Below are 21,346 nucleotides of genomic sequence, written 5' to 3' on the forward strand. Positions count from 1 at the left end.
TGATGTAAAATTAGTAATTTCGTATCTATTTTAATAAAAAGTTATTTTAATCTATTGATTATTATTTTATAGTATTTTTTTTGTCACTGAAAAGTATATAAAATATTATTAAACCGATTTTCATTGATAATTTCCCTATACAAATTATGAATTTCCCTGTTAAACATTTAAAACTTTTCTGCCTAATGGGAACAGAATGATGAGTTTTGCATGCTGTTGTTTATTCCGTTGAAACCGTCCCTGGAAATTATTTTCCAATAAGCAATAACGAACGACATTATGTCTAAAAAAGGAAAATTGGTTATGACTATTGCTAATCTGGCTTTGGATTATTTATCTGATGATGAAGAAGAGGAACGAGAACTTTTATCAATAATTTCAGAAGAATTTCTGATAGACACTGCTAAAGTTAATACTCCATCTGGTCATAGTCAGCTTTATGTAGATTATATTGTTCCTCTTTACAATGAACAGGAATTTAAGAACTATTACCGAATGACGAGGGAAACGTTTAATGCTCTTTATGAAAAGATAGGACATACTTTTCAAAAAACAATGGGCCGACCAACAATTTGTCCGAGAAAAATGATTTTATGTGCTTTATGGATGCTTTCAACACGCGACACTATTAAGTATATATCATTGACTTTCTCAAATTTTGGAAATTTATTTTCTTGTTTTTACGATATTAACATATTGAATTATTAAGATTTTGCCTGTTTTTTTTACTAGATTATGTGTGTGCACATAACACTAGATAACATTATGGAAACCTTCCCGTCCAAACTTGCATATTTTTTTTAATTAATTTGCTAATTTAAAATCCATTTGTTTCCTAGGTGATTGTAATTGGTGTGACAGATTGAGAAACAAATATATTCCTGAGTTGCTATTTCTGATTTGTTTTTACGTTTAAACTTGAGGGGTTTGTCTAATGGAAAGGGCTAGAAGTTAAACTGTTTGAGTTAATCTTTTATAATAATTATTTTTCCGTGTCTCATGGAGCCCGTGTCTGAAAGTTACCAAAACTTGGTGATTAATTTGACCGATATCGCCAAGAAAACTATTTTTGGAAAGATAAAACCATGCAAAATTAGTGAGCTGACACTTTTGTAACTGGACCTTCAAAGAAAACGTTAATTTTATTAATACTTTTGCTTAATCTACCAAATATTTACTTCAAATTTTTATAGTTCTTGAACAAGTTCGAACATTCATTAAAAGCAATCAAAACTGTTATCACTAATCCTAACTCAAACTTTTGTTGTATTTTCCATTATTGTTAACATTCAAGAAAGTTTTATATAAAACTATTTCTTGAATGTGATCTTCTTTTTCACAATCAACAAAATACTTTAAGTAAACAAAACTGCTTTTAATATATCAAGATGACACAAAAAATTTTCAATTGACAAAATTTTTGTGCAAAGAAAAATTTATTGTTTATTAACAATAAATGTTGGTGAATGATATATGGTATTAGTTTAAGGAATATTTTTAATTATATTTTACCAGGGGCACCAATCCATCACTATAACTTTTATGAGAAAAAAATCCAGATTACCATTCATAACTGACACAATAGTGATTATGCTGTGTATAAAAATGATATGAATTTTATACCAAATGTAATTTAATATTTTTTATTTTTAGGAAACTATTGTTTAAATTATCGTCGTATGATAATACGTAGAGTAACAATTCGATCTTGGATTAAGTTGAAATTAATAAAAATGATGAAGTGTTTTTTTTTTTAAATAATATTTTTTTATGACTTACTATTATACCACAATGTATGGTAAGTTAAAAGTAATAACTGAATTGGAATTTAGAAAATTTTTGTGATTTATAAGTGTCAGGCCAGTGTTGGTTTCCTTATTTACATGAATTTATATTCATTTTTAATCATTCCTAATCCTTTTCTAAATAAATAAATCAGTTAATTAAGTTTTATTTAATTTCATAAGGAGTGAATGTATTTCTGTTATTTTTTTTTCTCACTAAATGTAACTAACTTTTAATTTAAAGTTAATGTATAACTAATTATTATTAAATGTCGTGATAATCTGATATAAAAAAAAACTTTTTTTTAATCCTTTTTTTTCCCCAACTTCATAAAGATTTTGGGTTTATTTTTATGCCAAGTTTTTGTGCGATTTACTGGACTTTTGTTCATTTTCGATAAAGCATCGCATAATAATCTCTTATTAATTGGTATTTAATCAGGCAGGTTGTAGTGGCTTTTTACTCCTATGGCCTGTTCCTATTAATAGCATTCAAAATAACAATTATAAATTTATAAAATAAATTGTCTTTTTTAAGTGAGCCTGATTTAAATTAGTGATTGTTCTGCAGCATTTCAGATATGATATTTTTATAATAAATTTATTACAATGATAAATTAATATAGCCATCAAAAATGGATTTCAACCAATATAAATATTTTCTAATTCCAAAAGCCACATAGCAAAAGAATCGTAGATTGTATCTACAACATGGAATTTCATGAATAATAATCATCTTCAACAAACTGGTAATACTAGTTTTTAAACACTTATAGGAGTCCTTAATCATTTAGTTAAAAAGGGTGAAATGTGAAAGCTTAATTTAACCATGAAGTATTTTACAAGAATTTCAAATTAATCCTTGATTAATAATAAATTTTTGAAATGATAATTGATTGTATTCAAATTATTGTTTTTTCTCAATGCTTTATCTGATGCTTTCTCTTTTATGCTATTTTTCCATGTTCTTTTTTTTTTTTCGTTCCCCAAAATACGAATTCTCAAACATCACTACGGGATCTTCTTTTCTTTTTTTTTTTACAAAGTCGTAATTTGTGATAGCAGTTTTTACTCTTGTTACAATTAATAAATTTTAAAATACACAATTTTATTACAAGTTGCACATCATGACTAGAAATTTTGTGTCTCTTAATACATATTAAGGTAATTTAAAATCACAGTTGGTAAATAAGTTTAAGATTCAAACTTTTTCTCATTCCTAAAAAGGTGGCAAATCTTCCACCTTCTTGGTCATTACAACAAAAATATAATTAATGGTAGCCCATGTCCGTTGGTCTTGGACCACTTTTTGCAACTCACACCACCATGAAGTTATTACCAGTGGTTCCTCGGATTGATGGTTTCCTGCTGCTGATAATTTTTCATTAAATCTAAAATAATGGAAACTGGTTTTTTGATTTTTTAATTTACTCTAAAAAGATTTTACGTCAAATGGCTTTTGTGATACTTAATCAAACCTTTTTCCTTTTTTTAGATCGATTGCTGAAAGGTTTGATCTCTCCAAATCTAGCGTTTGTGATGTTGTGAAGAGAGTGTGCATGTCACTGATACAAAATTTATCAAGTGTAATAAAAATACCAACCTTAGATGAAATGCAAGTAATTGAAGAAGGCTTTCGATTGATGACCGGAATTCCAGGAATAATAGGAGCCATCGATGGTACCCAGATTCCTATAAAATGTCCACAAATTGCACCAGAAATATATGTAAATCAAAAGAAAACCCATTCTGTACATTTACAAGCAATTTGTGATCACAGGATGATTTTCTGGGATTGCTTTTGTGGGTACCCAGGATCTGTGCATGATGCTGAAATATTTCTGAACTCAGAGGCTAATGAGTTCCTCACGAGTGGAAATGTGCCCACAGAGTATCATATTTTAGGAGATGCTGGTTATCCTTTGATGGAACATGTGATGGTGCCATACACGGATAATGGTGAACTAAATGACATTCAAATTAAGTTTAATGAAAAGCAAAAAGAATCTAGGAGCATAATTAATAAAGCTTTAGCTTCTTTAAAAAATCGTTTCAAAAGGTTGACTCATATTGAAATAGATAGGACTGACAAAGTTCCTATGTATGTTCTTGCAGCATGCATACTTCATAATTTTTGCGTTCGGAGAAAAGACTATTTTCAGTGCTCAGAAGAGGATGAAGATTTTATGAACCAAGATATTTACGATGAAACTAATGATGAGACGGCTAGAATCAAACGTAATTATTTGGCTCATAGGCTTTATAAGAATTAATTATTGTATGTAAACATAGATGTTTGTTTTTGTACAGTGATATTTAATAATTAAGAGTTTTAATGTCTTGTAAAAATAAACTTTGTTTTTTATTTGAGCAAAATTTTTTGTGACTTTTACTATTTCGCCTCTTTTTAATGAAAAGTTTTCCTTTTTTTAACACAAGTATAAAACAGATATTTATTTTAGAAATACACTTTTACAAAGTATTTAAGATATTTTCCAACGTATAAGTGAACTCTTTTTGAACCCCTAAATCACAAATTCGGAAGAGCTGACTTATGTACCTGTAACGGATTTCAACTCTAAAAATTCTTCCTAATATTTTATGGTTTGTATGAAACCTAAGCCTAATCTAAACATAACTACAAAATTCTTACACTGCCGTACTATTAATTTAAATTCCTCAAACAGACGCCAAAAATTTCTCAGGATTGGAACATCAAACATCTTTAATTGAGAGTGAAAGAATAAACATTTACTCACATTAACAAAAGGAAGGGCTTAAAAAATCTGAGATATTAAAATTCTTTTTCAAAATAAATTTTATTTTCAAATATCTTTGGGAAAAAAAAAGAATTATATATTTGGCAGAAAATTGATTTTCTAACTAATATAAATATGTGGGTTAACTATACTCCAGAAAATTCATGTTTAGTCTGCTCTGTAAAGTGATATTTAGAATATGTTCAGAATGGTTTCAAGTTTTGAATCGGATACCTTAGTGATCATTTCGTTTTGGTGCTGACAGTTTGACAATAACCTGCTGACTGTATTAACCCTTAGATCTATATCGACAATAGGACTGGGCGATGTTAGAAATTATATATTGTGATGCGTCGTCAGTTTTGCATCGCGATATAATATTTTTGAATTTCATTTACTTGAAAGGAACAGAAAGTCATATTTCTATCAAAACTCCATACTCAGATTGATTTAAATCAATTTATAAATTTGAAGATTTATATGTTTTGCCTAAGAAAGATATTAAATAAATTGACTACACTGTACAAATCTTACTTAAAATATTTATTGAAATGTTTGTTTAGAAATTCTTAATACGCTTAAAACAAAGAGAAAAACTTTTTTTTTAAAGCGTTTTTTACAAATTAATATTTTCTTGTACTATTATGCATAAATAATTACATAATTATTAAGTTCGATCGTAATGTTCAATTTCTAAATGAAAAAGTAAATGCAAGTTTTGTTACATTTTCTAAAAATGATTACGCAAATAAACGAAAGATTTCTTAATTTAAAAATAAATAATAAAATAATAAATAAAATTGAAATTTATCAATATATTTACCTAACAGTATAGAAAGAAAATTTAAAGAATAAGTTCGTTAAAAATTATTTGTATGTTTAAAACAAAGTGCTAAATAAATTTTAGAAAAAAAAAACGCTTTTAAAACACTATTTTTTATTGTTATTATTGCAGATAAATAATTAAATTAAATTGAATTATGAACAAAGTAAGGTTTAATTTCTTAAAAATAAAAACAAAAGAATTGTGATATTCAATAATATATTTAGCTAATTAACAAATAATATGAAAAGAATATTTTTTAAAAAAATTATTACACTCTCTAATAAAACAAAGTGCTAAATGATCTAAAAAAAAGGAATAAAATACGCAAACCTTTCAAATTTTCTTGAATAAACATGTTGATTGACTTATGTCCATTTCCCAATGACAAAAAATAAGTTTTGTTTTAACTTTATTTCTAAAAATAAAAACAACAAGATTTATAAATTTAAAATCAGTAATAAAAACCTATTAAATTATTAGAAGTTTTATCCAAAAAGCTTTTAATAAATTAAAAGAAAGTAAAAAAATAACCTAGCAAATTTAATTCTTTATGGATGCGAGATTACGATGTATGTTTTAAAAACTCTGATTCTGCCGCTCACCAATTAAGGCCATTTCAACATAACGAAACGAACATCGTCTTCCACAGCGCTAGTCGACATCGGAACGTAAGAGAAGAGTCTTATATCGTTATCTTATATCCTTGCGCGTCTTATATCGTTTTGAGCTCGTTGTCTTTACTCGATGCTTCTGTTGGCCAAGACTCGACGGCTTAAATCAGATTTCTGATGCATCGCCTGGAATATGTCTCGATACATCGATTTATAGCCCAGTCCTAATCGACAATCTTATCTGCTGTTGAGAATTATAATAGACTTATACTAAATGTTCTACAACTTTAAAATTATACGTTAAAAAAAGTTGGTATTTTCAAGTTTTTTAATTAAAAATGTCTATCTCATTTCTGTTTTTGTAAAAAAATCCTTTTGTGGAATGTTAGTTAACTATAAATCATATACAAAATATAAATAGCAAGTGAAGTATGCAATTAAATTGTGTCACAAACTGATTTATTTACGTGTAATTAAAAACAGTTTTACAATAAACCCGGAATTAGTTGTTCACTTTCTTTAGAAAATGTTATTACTTTTCATATTTATGAGTGATTCAATGTTCTTGGAAAAATTTTCCTATATGTTGACAATGAAAGACAGCCAGAAATTGACAGTAAGATTACTTCTTATAACTTGAAAAAATTGTATTAACTACATATTTTAATTTTCTATTAATTTTAGTGGACCGAACATAGAAATGTCAGTAAAATAACAAATTTTATAATTTTAAAAAGACAAGTAAAATCGCCACTTCGAAAAATTCCAAGTCTTTATGATATAAAATCTAATTTTTTTTTTAATACAGTGGGTGATCAGCTAACGAACAAAAATCTGTTCCAAGACTGTTCGCTATCCGAATTGTTCGCTAACCGATCATCGATTCACCATAGACTGCTATGTGAAATCGATTAATTCGTTCTGGAGACCCTAAAAATTACATTTTTAAAAATGTATAATTTCTTAATAAGTTTTTAAAAAAATAATACATACATATAGTCTTGCATATTAATCAGTCCTTTTCATTTTTTGCTTATGGGGCGTAGAAGAACATGTCCAATGTCGATTACTTTTCGTTCTTTTTCAGGATTTTCCGGAAGTAATTATTAGCATTGTTGTTGTAAAGATCCCCAACACTACTGACATCAGTTTGGTTTAGGTGCCATTCTAAGACCATTGCTCTGACATCCTCCCACTTTTTCAAAAGATCTTTAATGGCAGATAATTTCGGCACTGGTCCTCTTCCTCTTGTTCAGAAGGAGACACATTTCTCTGTGTTTCTTGGTATTCTTCATTCAAAATTTCTGTGAGTTCTTCTGTCGTCAGTTCATCTTCATGTCTCATTATTAGCTCTTGTATGTCACCCTTCACCCCCAATTCCAGATCTCTAGCAGTTGTCAATTTTCATCCATAATTTCAGGGGTGTCACCCTGATCACCTCTGTCTCCTTGAATGCAGGATGGACACAGCTTCCGCCAAGCAGAAATCAACTGTCGCTGTGTGACTTCTGACCACGCCTTTTGAATGATATGAATAGCTTCAAGAATGTCAAATTTTTCTTTCCAAAACTTTTTTAAAGTCATTGTTGAGGAGAATTGACTTGCTTCAAAACAGCGCGCGAGTGCACAATTTCTCGAAATCCACAATTACCTCCTGATCCATCGGCTGAATCAACAAAGCCGTATTCGGAGGTAAAAATAACTGTCAGCCAGGGAAAGTCTGTCAACAAATTATCTTTAAGATCCTTTGGGTGTCCTGGTGCATTGTCCAATAGCAGCAGTGCTTTCAACGGCAAGTCATTGGTATCAAGGTAGTCCTTGATGCTCGGGGCACAAACTTTAAATAGCCATTTTAAGATACTGCGTGACCCATGCCCTCTGATTCGATCTCCACATTACTGGCAGTTTGCTCTTAATTATGGGATTTTCAGAGTGCTACACGAGAAGTGGTTTAAGCTGCATATCACCACTAGCGTTAGCTCCCAAAAGTAACGTCAATCGGTCTTTCGTAGGTTTATGCCCAGGAACACTTTTCTCATCTTTCATGATGTAGGTACGTTTCGGCATGCACTTCCAAAACAAACCAGTTTCATCACAATTAAATATTTGTTGTGGACGATACCCTTCTGTTTCAATGAATTCTTGAAATTTTAGACAGTACTTCTCAGCTGCGTCTTTATCTGCACTAGAAGACTCACCATGCATTAATACATGTTTAATTCCAGACCTTCTTATAAACTTTGTAAACCAGCCAGTGGTAGCCTTGAATTTTAACTCCTCGTATGACGAACCTGGAGTTTGTTCAGTTCAAATTAAGAAGCATCGCGAATAAAGGTTCGAATTAAGAAGCATGGCGAATAAATTAAGCGAATTAAGAATTCACTTAATTTATTCGTCATGTCAGCAAATCCTCTCACCCATAGCTTATCAGCTGTCAGAAAATATTGATATTCATATTGAAATTGAAGTATTCAAGTGTGTATTGATTTTAGTCATAATAATAATTATTGAATGACCTTTAAATTCAAGTTTCAGTTAAATTCAAGTTTCAAGCATAATTCAAGTTTCATTTAGTAATTATCAATACTAAGCATGCTTTAAACATTTCTCCTTTCAGGGATCTTATTTTGTATGCAAAATGATAATAAATGTTTAATATTAATTTTTTTTCAGGCCGAGAAGTGCTCGTTAGAATTTGTTTTGTTTATTATCCGAATATGTGTTCGTTGTCCGAACAGAAAAAATCTTTCTTGAAAGTGTTCGTAATCCGAATATGTGTTCGTTGTCCGAACACGAAAAATCTTTCTTGGAAGTGTTCGTTATCCTAATATGTGTCCGTTATCCGAATATGTGTTTGTTATCCGAACACAAAAATCTTTCGTGAAAGTGTTCGTTAACCGATCACCCACTGTACTCATACTTAAAAAGCTGATCCTCAGCCTCCCGGTTTTTGTGTAAATTGTCAAATAACATATGAATCTTAACTTGTAACAGAGGATAAAATTTATGTGGTAAAACAACTTATACTTTTTAACAAAATAACTGAAGCACACAAATAAAATAAAAATATTTAATATGAAATTCACAAATTTTATTAATTAAACACTGTTCTAATGATTAACATACATCTTACTTGAAATCTATTAATGAACGAATCTTTCTGCAAAATGCATGATTTCAAACATGACCTAGAATGAAAAAGTAAAATGTCATTCATGAATATTAAAATTATACAAGTGGTGTTACAATTATATCCAATGGAATAGAGTTATGAAATGCACACACCAACTAAATTACGTACAACACATTTAATTAACATATAATTCATAGATTTTTTAATACATAATAGATAACATCAGAACTTAAAAGCAATTGTACATACAACACAAATAGTTGAACAAGCATAACAAATCTATAGTGTATTAGAAAAGTTTAATACAACCTAAAACAAACTTTTCTACAGCTAGTATAAAACGTTTCATTTAAATTTAACGTTTCATTTCATTTTTAAATTGTCTTATAATCGACTGACAAAAGTTGTTAAGTTTTAGAAGTGAGCTTTTATAATAGTGATTTATTGCATTTGCTGCAATCTAAAAAACTAGCTTCTCACTGAAGTTATTCACTATTTTTAATAATATTTTTATAATCATGTGAATCTTTCTGCAGTAACAGAATTAAATATTCAATGAAAAAATCAATTGCAGCAAAAATTCTAAGGAAATAAAATTTTTATAGTTTAAGAAATAAACTGTCTAGATCTACAAATACAGATTGCAAATTTTATCACCCTCGCTTTTGACAAATAGTTGGAAGAAGCATAATAAATCTACAATATACAAGAAAAGTGTTTAATACACCCTAAAACAAAAATGTCTACGTTGCTGCAGCCAATATAAAACTTATTACATTTTTAAATTGTCTCATTAATGGGACTGATAAAAGTTGTTAAGTTTTAGGAGCCAGCTTCTATGATAGTGACTAATTGCATTTATTGTGATAAAAAAAGCTAGCTTCTCATAGAGATCTTTGACTATTTTTTGAGGGGGGGGGAGGTCATGTGAGTCTTTCTGCAGTAACAGAGTTAAGTATTCATTAAAAAAATCAAATTCAGCAAAAATTTTAAGGAAAAATTTTTTATTAAATAATAATTTTAAAAACTAAACTATAAAAATAGGTAAATTAATATTGTTCATTTTAAAACAAACATTAAATGGTTAGGTTTAACAGTTAGGCGCCAAGGGGTTTTTCTAATCATCTAAGCAATCTGGCACTCAAGATTTGATGGTCCCTGCTCATAAATATTACCAACTTAAAGTACTATGACATGCACTAATACATACATTTTTCTGATTTAAAATACTTATTTGATAAGGATATTTACCTCGACCATAATTAATATAATTATCATCCATTCAAGTCTAACATGATGCTTATCATTCATATGATTACCTAGCAGATCAATTAATTCAGAACAATAACTTAAGCGCTCATTCATAACCTGAAAAAGAAACAGTTATTTAGTAATAATTTATGTATAAAAAAAGTATATCAATAGATAATAAAGAAGAAAAAAAACTATAGAAAACCCAACTAGGTAGAACACAGTGGTCAGAAAAAAGAACATTATATAAGTAGTTAACTACAACTACTTAATTACAAACACAGTTAATTACAGCAACAACTACTTTTTTGTAAATGTAGCAACTACAAACTACTTTTGAATTGTAGCTATTACTTCACAACTTTTAGGAGATGAACTTTGCTGGCTTATTTAAACAACTGAAATTAAGAAGTATTTATTCTTGTTTACATGAGCCAGTTAGTTATTCTAATCCATTTCTTGACAGACAGTGAATATTTAATTTAAAAAGTGCTAGAAAATCATCAAATATTTGCAATTTTGTTAGTGCTATAAGCTCTTTTATATTTCCTCTAAGAAATTAAGTTATCAAAAATTATATACAGGGTATCTGCTACATTTTAGTTATCTAAATTCATGACTAATTCCAAGAATTTTTCATGACTTAACGAAGTTACTATTTTCTCCGACAAAAACACAACAATAAATTTAAAAAAGCATTATTATAACATTCATTGAAGTGATAGGTATTACCAAAACTGCTATATTCTGCATCTTCATATTTATAGATTTTAAATTTAAAAAACAGAGTAAAGAAAGAGTTGACGCACTAAAATAGCTGAAAAAAATACAAAAGCAAATAATTTTCTTTCTGCAGAATTACATTCTAAAGATAATTTTCTTGTTCATCGGAAAGGAAATAAATACTCCTGAGTTTTCTATTCTCATTTCAGAATAAAAAAATAGAAATAATAACAAAAATTCTAAATTAACAGTTTAAAAGATATTGGCTCTAGAAATGATGTTTTTTTCCTTTATTTTTTGAAAGAACACCAAAATTTTTAAAGAACACAATAAAAACATTTTATATTTTAATCAAATATGACTGTGAGTGGGGATTTTGTTTCAAATTCAGATATTCGGAACACCTTGAAATTGAGGGAGGGGGCAAATTCCATGTTAAAAATAAAATTTTTCAGCGACCTAAATCCATGACTTTTTATTATTTTTTTTAAAAATAGTTAAAATTAATGACATTTCATGACAAATTTTGTTCAATACCGAAATCCATGATTTTTCATGACTTTCCAGGTGCGCAGATACCCTACATATATAAACAAATATGTTTCCTTCCATTGAAATAACATTGATGTTTCATGAATGTACACAAGGTGTGGCCAGTTATAAATTAACTATTATTCATAATGGTAAATTTAAATATTAGTAATACACGATTCTTAATTACACTTGGTACAAAAGGTATTCTAAAAATGAAATAAAAAGTTTTTCGTACACAAGGGGAAAAAAACTAATGCATATCACAGAAAATTGTGAAATATATGTTAGACATAGATAATAATCATAGACAGCATATAGGTGTCAAGCCATATGTTATGTCTGTCTAAGATTCAATAAAAAAGCTCTCCCACCTCGGAAAAAAAAAGACTAATATAACATAATTCTCAAAATATAAATCTCCAGACATCTAAAAATAATAAATAAAAAAATGAATAAAAATAAAATGTTGTAACATTAGGCTAAAATGACAAATCAATAAACATTAAGTAAAAGTAATTGTAAAAAGAAGCATAAATAATTTGTATGTAATAGAATATAAAGTTGAAAAAGTATTTAATTTAAAAAATTTTTAAATTAATATAGATTAAAAAACAAATAAGTAAAAGTGTATTTGTAACATAATTATTTTTTATTATTACTGATAAAGATATATAGCAAGCAAGTTATGAAGGCTTTGAAAATATTTTAGAATGTTGAAAAAAAATATTTGTCATTATAACTATTTATTTTTACCAAAATAACATTAAAAAATATTAATAAAGTAGTAAATAACTTATTTACAAACCTTTGTTCGTTTGGCTATGTTTAAATGATTACAAGTCTGCTGGTATAAAACTTCTAATTCTTGGCGATCCCAATAAAAATCTGGAGTATCAAGCAAATCAGAACTAAGGTTAATGACGTGTCTACAATAAATGAGAGAAATTTTAATTATCATTTCAAGCAATCATAATTGTGGTTTTTTTCTTTATACTTAAAAAATATTATTTACCTTAGTGCAAATAATTCCCCTCTCTTTTTAAATACTTGATTCCTAGACATTTTAATATGATCTCCTTTCTTCATGCTCTGAAAAGTTTAAGAATATTTAGATAAATATAAAAATTTACAACATGATTAAAAAAGCAAAAATAATTTTCTTTTAATAACAAATAATTAATATTATAATTAATTTACATATATTATAATTAATTTATATATATATTTAAATACTTTAGATTCACATGGACTAAAAATAACTACATTGGTTTCATAATATTTCAAAGAATAATTTTCAATATTATCTTAACCTTTATCTCTCTTTCTTTATTATTTATCATTTTTAAACTAACTTAAGTGTATGATGCTAAAATATTTTTTAAATATAAAAATCTATTAAACCAAACTTAAATCAGTTTTTCCTTAATTTCCAGTTATTTATTGTTTTGCTTGCAAATAGTTAACTGTATAAAGCCTTAACAATAATAAAGCTTTGATAACAACTTATTTAACATACAATAAACAAGTGGGATCAATGGATGCCTCACTGGCAGCCCTACTTTGGTATTTGTGTGGTATCAATGAATGCTCAGCTCAATGAATGGCTCAGCTCAATGAATGGCTCAGCTCAATGAATTGCTCAGCTCATGAATTCAATAATACTGAGAAACTCAATTAAGGGCCACACTACAACATTGAACACATAGACATTTAAAACCCACAATTTGTGGCGAACTATGCATGTTAGCTACATTAATATAATTGCTCTACACCCATGTTTAACATGTTAAGTTCTTCTTTCACAATCAAATAGCTCTTTTTGAAAAAACTGTTTTACACAATTTATAAATAAAAAATGAATATTTAGTCTTAATTTGAATGCAAGAGGCCATTTTGAATCTGTCTAATAGATATTATTTATTTTTTATAATATATAAGCATTTGAATTCAGAGTAAAATAATTCTACTTTATTTATGCGCGTATATGAAATTACAATATCATAGATTTTAAATATAATACCTCTGTTAACCATTCCATGCTATCAATATAGCTCTCCAAAGATGCTTCCCACATAGCCAATTTAACTAAACAAAAATCGCATAATTTATACAACAGAGTAAGCAATCTAAATAAATAAAAGAGAAAAGGAAATAGGAGAAAAAATAAGATATGCATACTAAGATAATTTTTAAATACATTTTCTTAATTCCTACAGGGACTGTTAAAATAACTATTGTATTTTACAAAATATTACGATTAACATAAGTAAATCTGAAGGGGGCATTTGAGAAAGCCACATTGCCCTTTAGTTTTTTATAAAATCCAATGTTTGTAGTATTTACAATGTTCAATTAATTGTAAAATTTTAGACTTTCAAATTGTAACTACAGGCTAGATCAAGAAAAGAAAAGCCTAATGAAAAACATTGATATGGTTGCTAGTATTCTTATTGAAATTTTGAATATTTAATTTTGAAATGAATAAAAATTAATATATACATGGGGTGTTCTTNATTTACAGGAAGGGTCTCTTTACCAGACACTTTTTAACATTCAAAATAAACAAAACTCTCCCTTTTCAAAAAAATTTTTTTTTGCGTTTGCGAGTTGTTAAAAAAAAAGTATGCAGGGATAAGAAACCTCTACTATATTGCTTCTCCGACTTTTTTTGTTCGATTATATATATATATATAACGTCGTTGCCGAGCGGAAGGATTAAAACAGGTCATAGGTCAGGAAGGAGGGTACAAAATGTATTTATTAATTATTAGACAACAGCAGTCATGAGAGTGAGTAAAAGTGCGCATGAAAAGTTGCGCTCCTTGGTTATATGTTAGGGAAAATCTTGCAAAATAAAATCCGTAAAATGTCTTAAATTTAGGGAAAGAGGGAAATCTTAGTAGTTGCTATTGGTTTATGAAATAGATCGAGCATTTCCCACACAGAGCAAAGGGAAAAATGTCCTGCTTTTAATTAAATGCATACTTGTGCCAAAAATAAATTTAAGAACAGGATGTGGCTTTTAAAAGTGTGAGAAAGTATTTCGATTAGAATAATTAATTAGGATGAAGTTTTATANTATATATATATATATATATATATATATATATATATATGTATATATATATATAGCCATATATATATATATATATATATGGCTGATCACATAATCTAAAATTATTATTTTTGTCTAACATATTTAAACAAATTTTACAACTAAACTTTGAGATTTTTAGTCATACGAGACTCAATTCTCTTCATTTTTACTTTTATCTAAGCATTTTGTGATACATTTACTTGTACTAAAAATGCTCATTTGAAACTGCTTTGTAAATATAAAAAAAAAATAGTTATTTTTCTAATTTGCATTTGTCGATCAGCTAAAGAAATACAATGGACAATTAACAAAATGCTCTTATAAATTCATCCTGATACCAGACTTGCATTATATCAACAAAAGAAGCCATGAATTTAAATTAAATAAAAAACTTTACTTTAAAGTGGTTTAAATTAGGAGAATTTTAAACCAAAACTAGTCAAAAACAACAGTTTTTATAGCACTGACTAGTTATTTACGTTGAAAAAAATGTGCATAAAATGCTATAAATTTTCAGAATTCCCCTTCCCCCTGAAAATTTTTTATGACAACACTGACAATCAATTAAATCATTTATAGGTTTGGATAATGCTTAGATATATTTAAAATTTAATTGAAATTAAAATTGTTAATTAAATTAAAAAATTATATTTTATGTGAGTTTTTTGATGGAAATGGGACTGATTTATTTAATATTTAGAAAAAAAAATACCTTCAGCTTGGGTAGAAAAAAATAATTTCAGCTCATTATAGAAAATACAGAAATGGTAAAGTTATTACACAATCATTAAGTATACTAATGGACTAATAATATAGACCATCAGGCATAGAAATTTGGTTAAATCAAGTAAAAGCTGTAACTTGTTCCTAAGAAGGATTAAAAATCAGGTTGCAGTTTGCAAATTATTCATTTTTATACTGTAATTTTTAATGAATAGATAGGTGTTTCAGTTAAGGTGTACAAAGGCACAAATTAATATTCAAAATAAAATCACCTCAAAATCTTTTGATAGTTTAGTGAGATTAATGAAACTAAGTGAAGTGATTTTTGAAACTAAGTGCCTAAAAAAGAATTAATAAAAAAATTACTAAGTAAAGTTAACAATAATTTAAATTAAATTTGACAGAAAACACTACCTGAAAGAGCAAGACTGTTTGAAAATGTATATGTATCAAGATTAATGTCTCCTAGGGAATTTAAGTTTATTCTTCCTTTGGAAAATTTTGTTCCTTTTCTAAAAAAGAAAAAAGTACAGCAGATTAATAACAGAACTAATAACATACAGAAAATCTAAATAACACATAATTAATTTTAATGCTGAATAAAATTACAAATTACACTATATGTAATTATATAATACAAATTACAGTAATACAAAATACAAACTACATATTATGTAATACAAATTACATTATATGTAAATTCAATTAATATTACAAATGTATCATTTATAAGCATTAGTTCATAGTCAAGCAATTCAAATTTTAAATGCTGAAAAACATGTTTAACTAAACATACAATGATTAATAGTTAATAGCTATATTTCTTTTAAATTTCGAAAAAAAAATGCTTAGTAATCAATTAAGTATGGAGGAATTTGCTCAGTTTGCAGTTGTATGAAGTCGTTTATAAATGTGAATTTAGAAATAAAGTGCATGTTATGAATGTAAACATTAAAAATAGAATATATAATTTGCAGATGAACAAATATCGTATAATTCTTTGCAGGCATCAAGACATTAACAAGAGGAGATCAAAATAAACCAGTTTATTTGAAATGTAAAATAACAGTATATAAATATCTATTTGTGCTGTTTAAAAGCAATTTTATTAGCAATTATTGTTATATTTTTTTAGCAATTATTATTAGCAATTTTATAACCCAAAACTATATTTCTTCCTTAATTTTTTAAGTTTCTTAATAAGTATGGCAGCAGAAATTTTCACAGGTAGGTGCAATCAGAGAAAATATTCCATTTATTTCTTTTATTGTTGTATCTTTGAAAAATATATACTGTAGGCAACAGAAATTTTGACAAACAATAATTTAATTAAAGCTATTACAACATTTAAATTTAAAAAGAAAATAACAAAAATCATCATTTATTTAAATTGTTTAAATTAAATACCTTATGAACACAAAAGAAAAAACAGTGAGTTTTAATCTTTTGTAAATTTTAAGTTTACAGTTAAAATATTCATTTTTATATATCTTTGAATATATGTCACAAGATTATAGGATTAAATTTAACAGCTTTTGTGTCTGGTTTATAAATTAAAGTATATTCAAAAACACATTTAACAAACACTATTTTTTCTTATTTAAAATACAATGATAAATAATAATTAAAAGCAAAATGTAATTTTTGATTTATTGGATTTCCAAGGGGACCTCGACCCACCTTACAGATATAGACACCCATGAAAAATAACATCCCATATTGAAAAAAGAGTAACTATTTTAGTGATTTAAATAATCAGGTTATTTGAATCATTCATTAGAACTTAATACAAATGAAAAATGAGTGTCAATAATAAGTTAGTAACTTTTATGTAGAAACTATGATCACTAAAAGACATACATGCAAGCTTTTCACAAAATAATCTATTACTTTAACAAACTTACTCTGAAAATACATAATCCATATCTTCTTTTTCAGCATTTACAAGATTAATGTCATAGGAGTTGGTTTCAAATGGTTTTAGAAATCGCAGTACATTTTGTTGCTGAAAGCACAACAGAAACTTTAAAAAGTTAATCTTTTTTTTTTTTTTAAAAAAAAGAGTGTTTAAAATACATAACTCAATTTACCTCAAGATCAGGCACATTCCAGAATACAACACTTCCCTCACTGCAAAAACAATAAAATATTAAAGCACCTGTTTATTTTAAATTGAAGCAATAAACAAATCTAATTGACAATTCAAAAATAAAGCAATTTAATTATAATAAAATTTGCGGTTAGATTTAGAGAAGTTCTAGACAGAATTCGGAAAAATTACTTGTGATTTACAGTTCAAAACTATTCAACAAAGGTATGTTATGAGGTTCAAAACTTATAATTATAAAAATAGTTAAAAATACATATTTTCTTTTTCTTTCTTTGTGATATCTTTCTTTCTTTGTCTTTCTTGTATCATATTTTAAAATAAAAAAGATATAAGCAATATAAAATAAAAAACATGACAAACACATCAAATTCATTGCTCTTTAAATCCACAGTTTCAAATAAACATTTTTAATGGTCCACTATCAAAATTAGATCATAATGAAACAACAAAAAAATAAAAATAAACTTCAGAAAATGTTTTGTTGCAACATCACAGTGCAGCATCCTTAATGCTATTTCATGTCTGTTTGACAGCTAAATGCTTATAATGGACTAAAAAGTTAAGCGACAATTCTACAAACAAACTTTATTAAATACAGTTATTATTAACTTTATAATTACTAAATTTAAAAAATAATGTCTTTATTAACCATTACATAACTGATATTTTTTCCAGAAATAAAAATATCTTTAAGAGATGAAATACTCACGCACAGCTTTACCTAAAAAAATATATATGACGTGGATCTTGTCCAAGTGTGTATTTTGCAGTCACATGAATAACATTTTCAGCATCATCTGGAAGAGGTTGACGGACATAAAGACCCTGTTTATCTAATTCTTTTATTAATCTAGGCATATCATATTCTTCTGCTGAACTAAAGGCATTAACTAACCAGGTTTTCTAAGAGAAAAAAAAATTATAACTTTCTAAGCTTTGAAATTGCATTCAAAAGCAATACAAATTTAAAAGCAATCAAAGAACTTAAAATTGAAAATGCACCACTTATAACAATCATGTGTGCACATCACATTGCCTATTACTAATTTTAAATATTCAAAATTTAAATGAATCAAATGATTAAACAGCTAAGAACTCTAAAACTAAATTTTATAAAATGCTAATAATAAATAAATAATAAAGTTTTGCATAAAATAGTAGCATAAATTAATTGCAAGCACATCATATTGTTTACAATTGATTTATAATATCAAAAACACACTACTCTTAAAATCACATTTTAAGAGTAAACTCACAAATTTTCAATGCATAATAAACGTGAAAAAGCAATCTAAAACATTAGTTTTCTATTTTCTGACAGCAACAGTTGCCATAGCAATGCATGTTCTGGTTGCTCCGGAACAATACAGAATAAATAAATAAATAGGATCTTATTTTTAAATCAGCAATAAGAAAAATTAAAAAGCAATTACCAAAAAATTTAAAATCAGCTCACACATTCTCCTATTCTTCATTATTCTGATATCTCCTACTTTTAAAACCTTACGTTTTCAAGAGTGAAAATGATGAGAGAGAGAGGGAAATTATTAATTGTAATTTTATAATTTTTACAAAAGACTGTTATTCCCAAGTCAGTTGCACAAAAGTCATTATTTTATGGCTTTTGTAATAGAAAAGAGAAACCATCCATCACATTACGTTAGCTTTACATTTTTGCCATCTGTTTTCTACCCATATTGTCTATTTTTAAAGTACCATTGATGTCATAATATAAAAATTAATTGCAACAGAAAATAAAAATATTAAATTTTGGTGAATCAATTCAATAAAGTAGAATTTTCAATTACAAGGAGAAGTAGGGGAAAAAATAACAAAATATGCTGCACATAGCAAAATTTAAGATTTAAGTTTATAAATACTGTGGCAATGTGAAAACATTTCTTAAATATAGGTTAGCTAATTTTAGTTTTTACATTTCATCAGAATTATTCATTAAAAAAAAAAACACTCATAATGTATAGGTGGAGGAAATGGTAAAACAAGGGAAGAGAGGGGCTTAAACTTTAGAAAAATATGTTCTAATATTTTAATAATACTATTTCAAATACAGAAATAAAATAATAATAATAATAAAAAACATAAACTAAAACCTGATCAAGCTGTTCAGAGAGAGTTTTCTTTCTAGGGACTCTTTTCTTTGCTTGAAGAGCTGCTATACTCTTTTGTACTCCCACATCCTCGGGAGTATTTAAAACTGCACTTGTACAGAAACTATGAGTGACATAAGGATATTTTGTAAGATACCTCTTAGTCTGACCACCTAAAAAATATATATAGGTAAATAAATATTTATAATAAAGTGATTGCTGTTTTTTGGAATTTAAAAAATATGATTTGAATGAAAATTATGGAATTTAACATCATAGTAATAAAAATTTGTTTCGAAAATATTTAGACGGTCATAATATACAAAAATACAGAAAGATCATGCTGAGAATTAAAAGAAGGTAGTAAATAATTTAAATTATTTTTACTCATGAGGAATATATATATNTTTTTACCAGGTATTTGCCACTGTCCTGGCAAAAACCCCTTTTTGCCGGCAAAAACTCCAACCCTGATATATATATCACTTTTTTTACTCATTTAAAATTTTCATCAAAAATCATTTAAGATCACATTTTATATTTTAATAAAAAGCAATATTTTATAACACCAAATTTAAAACTACCAGATTTTCAATTAAATAATTACTACGGCATTTCCAAAAATAATTAATAAAAGATATTTTAAGCAGTTATTACGATTTATTCATAATTTCACTACACAAATCAAAATGTTTTATACAATCAAGAGTTAAATTTACTTTAGACCAACATTTTTAAAGAACCAATAAAACTATAAAAAGGTATTTACAAAGTCAATACCTATACTCTGACCCTCCCCCTTATTAACAAATAGTTTTAGTACTTTTTGGTCAGCCGAGCACAAGGGCAGCAAAAAATTTAAAACCTCCTCCAATTTTTTTTTTCTTTCAAATTCATAAAAATTAAATAGGATAAGAAATCTAAAAAAAATGGTTGAACTTCCTTGCCTCTGATTAACGGAAAAATAATCTATTTCTAACAAAAAAGCTAAATTTTAAAAAAATGCACATAGTATTGAACTCTATTTTGGAAATAAAACTGTTTAATGTACAAAGCATAACACTTTTTATTTAAAATCTATGATTCAATTCTCAACTGCGACAGACTCAACAAACGTGCTCCATACACAAAGAATCGTAATTATTATTTGGGTTTATAATGCCAAAATTCTAAAATACAAATCCAATGATTTCAAACATAAACTAAACTGTAGTTCAAATTTAGGACAGTAAAATTCCAAATCTAAAAAACTAGGTATTTTTTTTACTTACCAGCTAATTCTTTTGTAAAATAGTTACAAGTCATGAACATATTGCCTGATGAGCCAAAAATGCGGCGAAATACTTTACTAGAAATCATACTGCAAGAGAAATTTTTATGAGTAAAAAAAATAAAGTATAGTAAAGCATACATTGAAGCCTTAAATTATAAATACATAGAAGATAAAAGGCAAAAATTATAACTTTTCAAATAAGGAAAGGTCTATGTAACATTTTGATTAGTTACTTTATCAATATATCTGTCGTTTCTTTTAAAAATAAATTAAACTGAACAAGCTTTATTTATGTCACTAGAATGTTTTGATTTTTCTACATAATCTTTAAAAAGTTTTACAGTTTTTATTATTTATTTAAATAAGCTGATCAATCAAACAGCGAAATTTCATCATCAAAACAGGCCGACATGCA

At 27.0% G+C, this 21,346-nt stretch overlaps 3 protein-coding genes across 4 annotated transcripts; 1 reads left to right on the forward strand and 2 right to left on the reverse strand.

Annotated features, from left to right (window-relative positions):
• Positions 1-169: 169 nt before the first annotated feature.
• On the forward strand, positions 170-4,160 carry LOC107453258 (uncharacterized). The gene is made up of 2 exons (XM_016070016.4): positions 170-632; positions 3,280-4,160. Exons 1-2 carry the CDS (start codon positions 280-282, stop codon positions 4,055-4,057), a joined length of 1,131 nt encoding a protein of 376 aa, XP_015925502.1. The 5' UTR covers positions 170-279; the 3' UTR covers positions 4,058-4,160.
• A 3,399-nt stretch (positions 4,161-7,559) lies between these two features.
• LOC139425429 (tigger transposable element-derived protein 1-like) lies at positions 7,560-8,184 on the reverse strand. Its single transcript, XM_071180311.1, has 2 exons — positions 7,919-8,184; positions 7,560-7,803 (listed from the first exon to the last, which is right to left on the reverse strand). Exons 1-2 carry the CDS (start codon positions 8,182-8,184, stop codon positions 7,560-7,562), a joined length of 510 nt encoding a protein of 169 aa, XP_071036412.1.
• An 851-nt stretch (positions 8,185-9,035) lies between these two features.
• On the reverse strand, positions 9,036-21,305 carry LOC107453250 (required for meiotic nuclear division protein 1 homolog). Of its 2 annotated transcripts, none has more exons than XM_016070007.4 (12): positions 21,165-21,305; positions 20,930-21,018; positions 19,662-19,831; positions 18,272-18,453; positions 17,531-17,570; positions 17,345-17,445; positions 15,855-15,952; positions 13,641-13,705; positions 12,633-12,709; positions 12,426-12,546; positions 10,364-10,480; positions 9,036-9,167 (listed from the first exon to the last, which is right to left on the reverse strand). In XM_016070007.4, the coding sequence occupies exons 2-12, from the start codon at positions 21,015-21,017 to the stop codon at positions 9,123-9,125; spliced, it is 1,104 nt and encodes a 367-aa protein (XP_015925493.1). In that variant the 5' UTR covers position 21,018; positions 21,165-21,305; the 3' UTR covers positions 9,036-9,122. The 2 variants fall into 2 exon arrangements, with proteins under 2 accessions (XP_015925493.1, XP_071035774.1); XM_071179673.1 differs by having other exon boundaries at positions 21,122-21,261.
• Positions 21,306-21,346: the final 41 nt, after the last annotated feature.

Source organism: Parasteatoda tepidariorum, chromosome 4 (assembly GCF_043381705.1).
Source record: "Parasteatoda tepidariorum isolate YZ-2023 chromosome 4, CAS_Ptep_4.0, whole genome shotgun sequence".
Taxonomy (NCBI): Eukaryota; Metazoa; Arthropoda; class Arachnida; order Araneae; family Theridiidae; genus Parasteatoda; species Parasteatoda tepidariorum.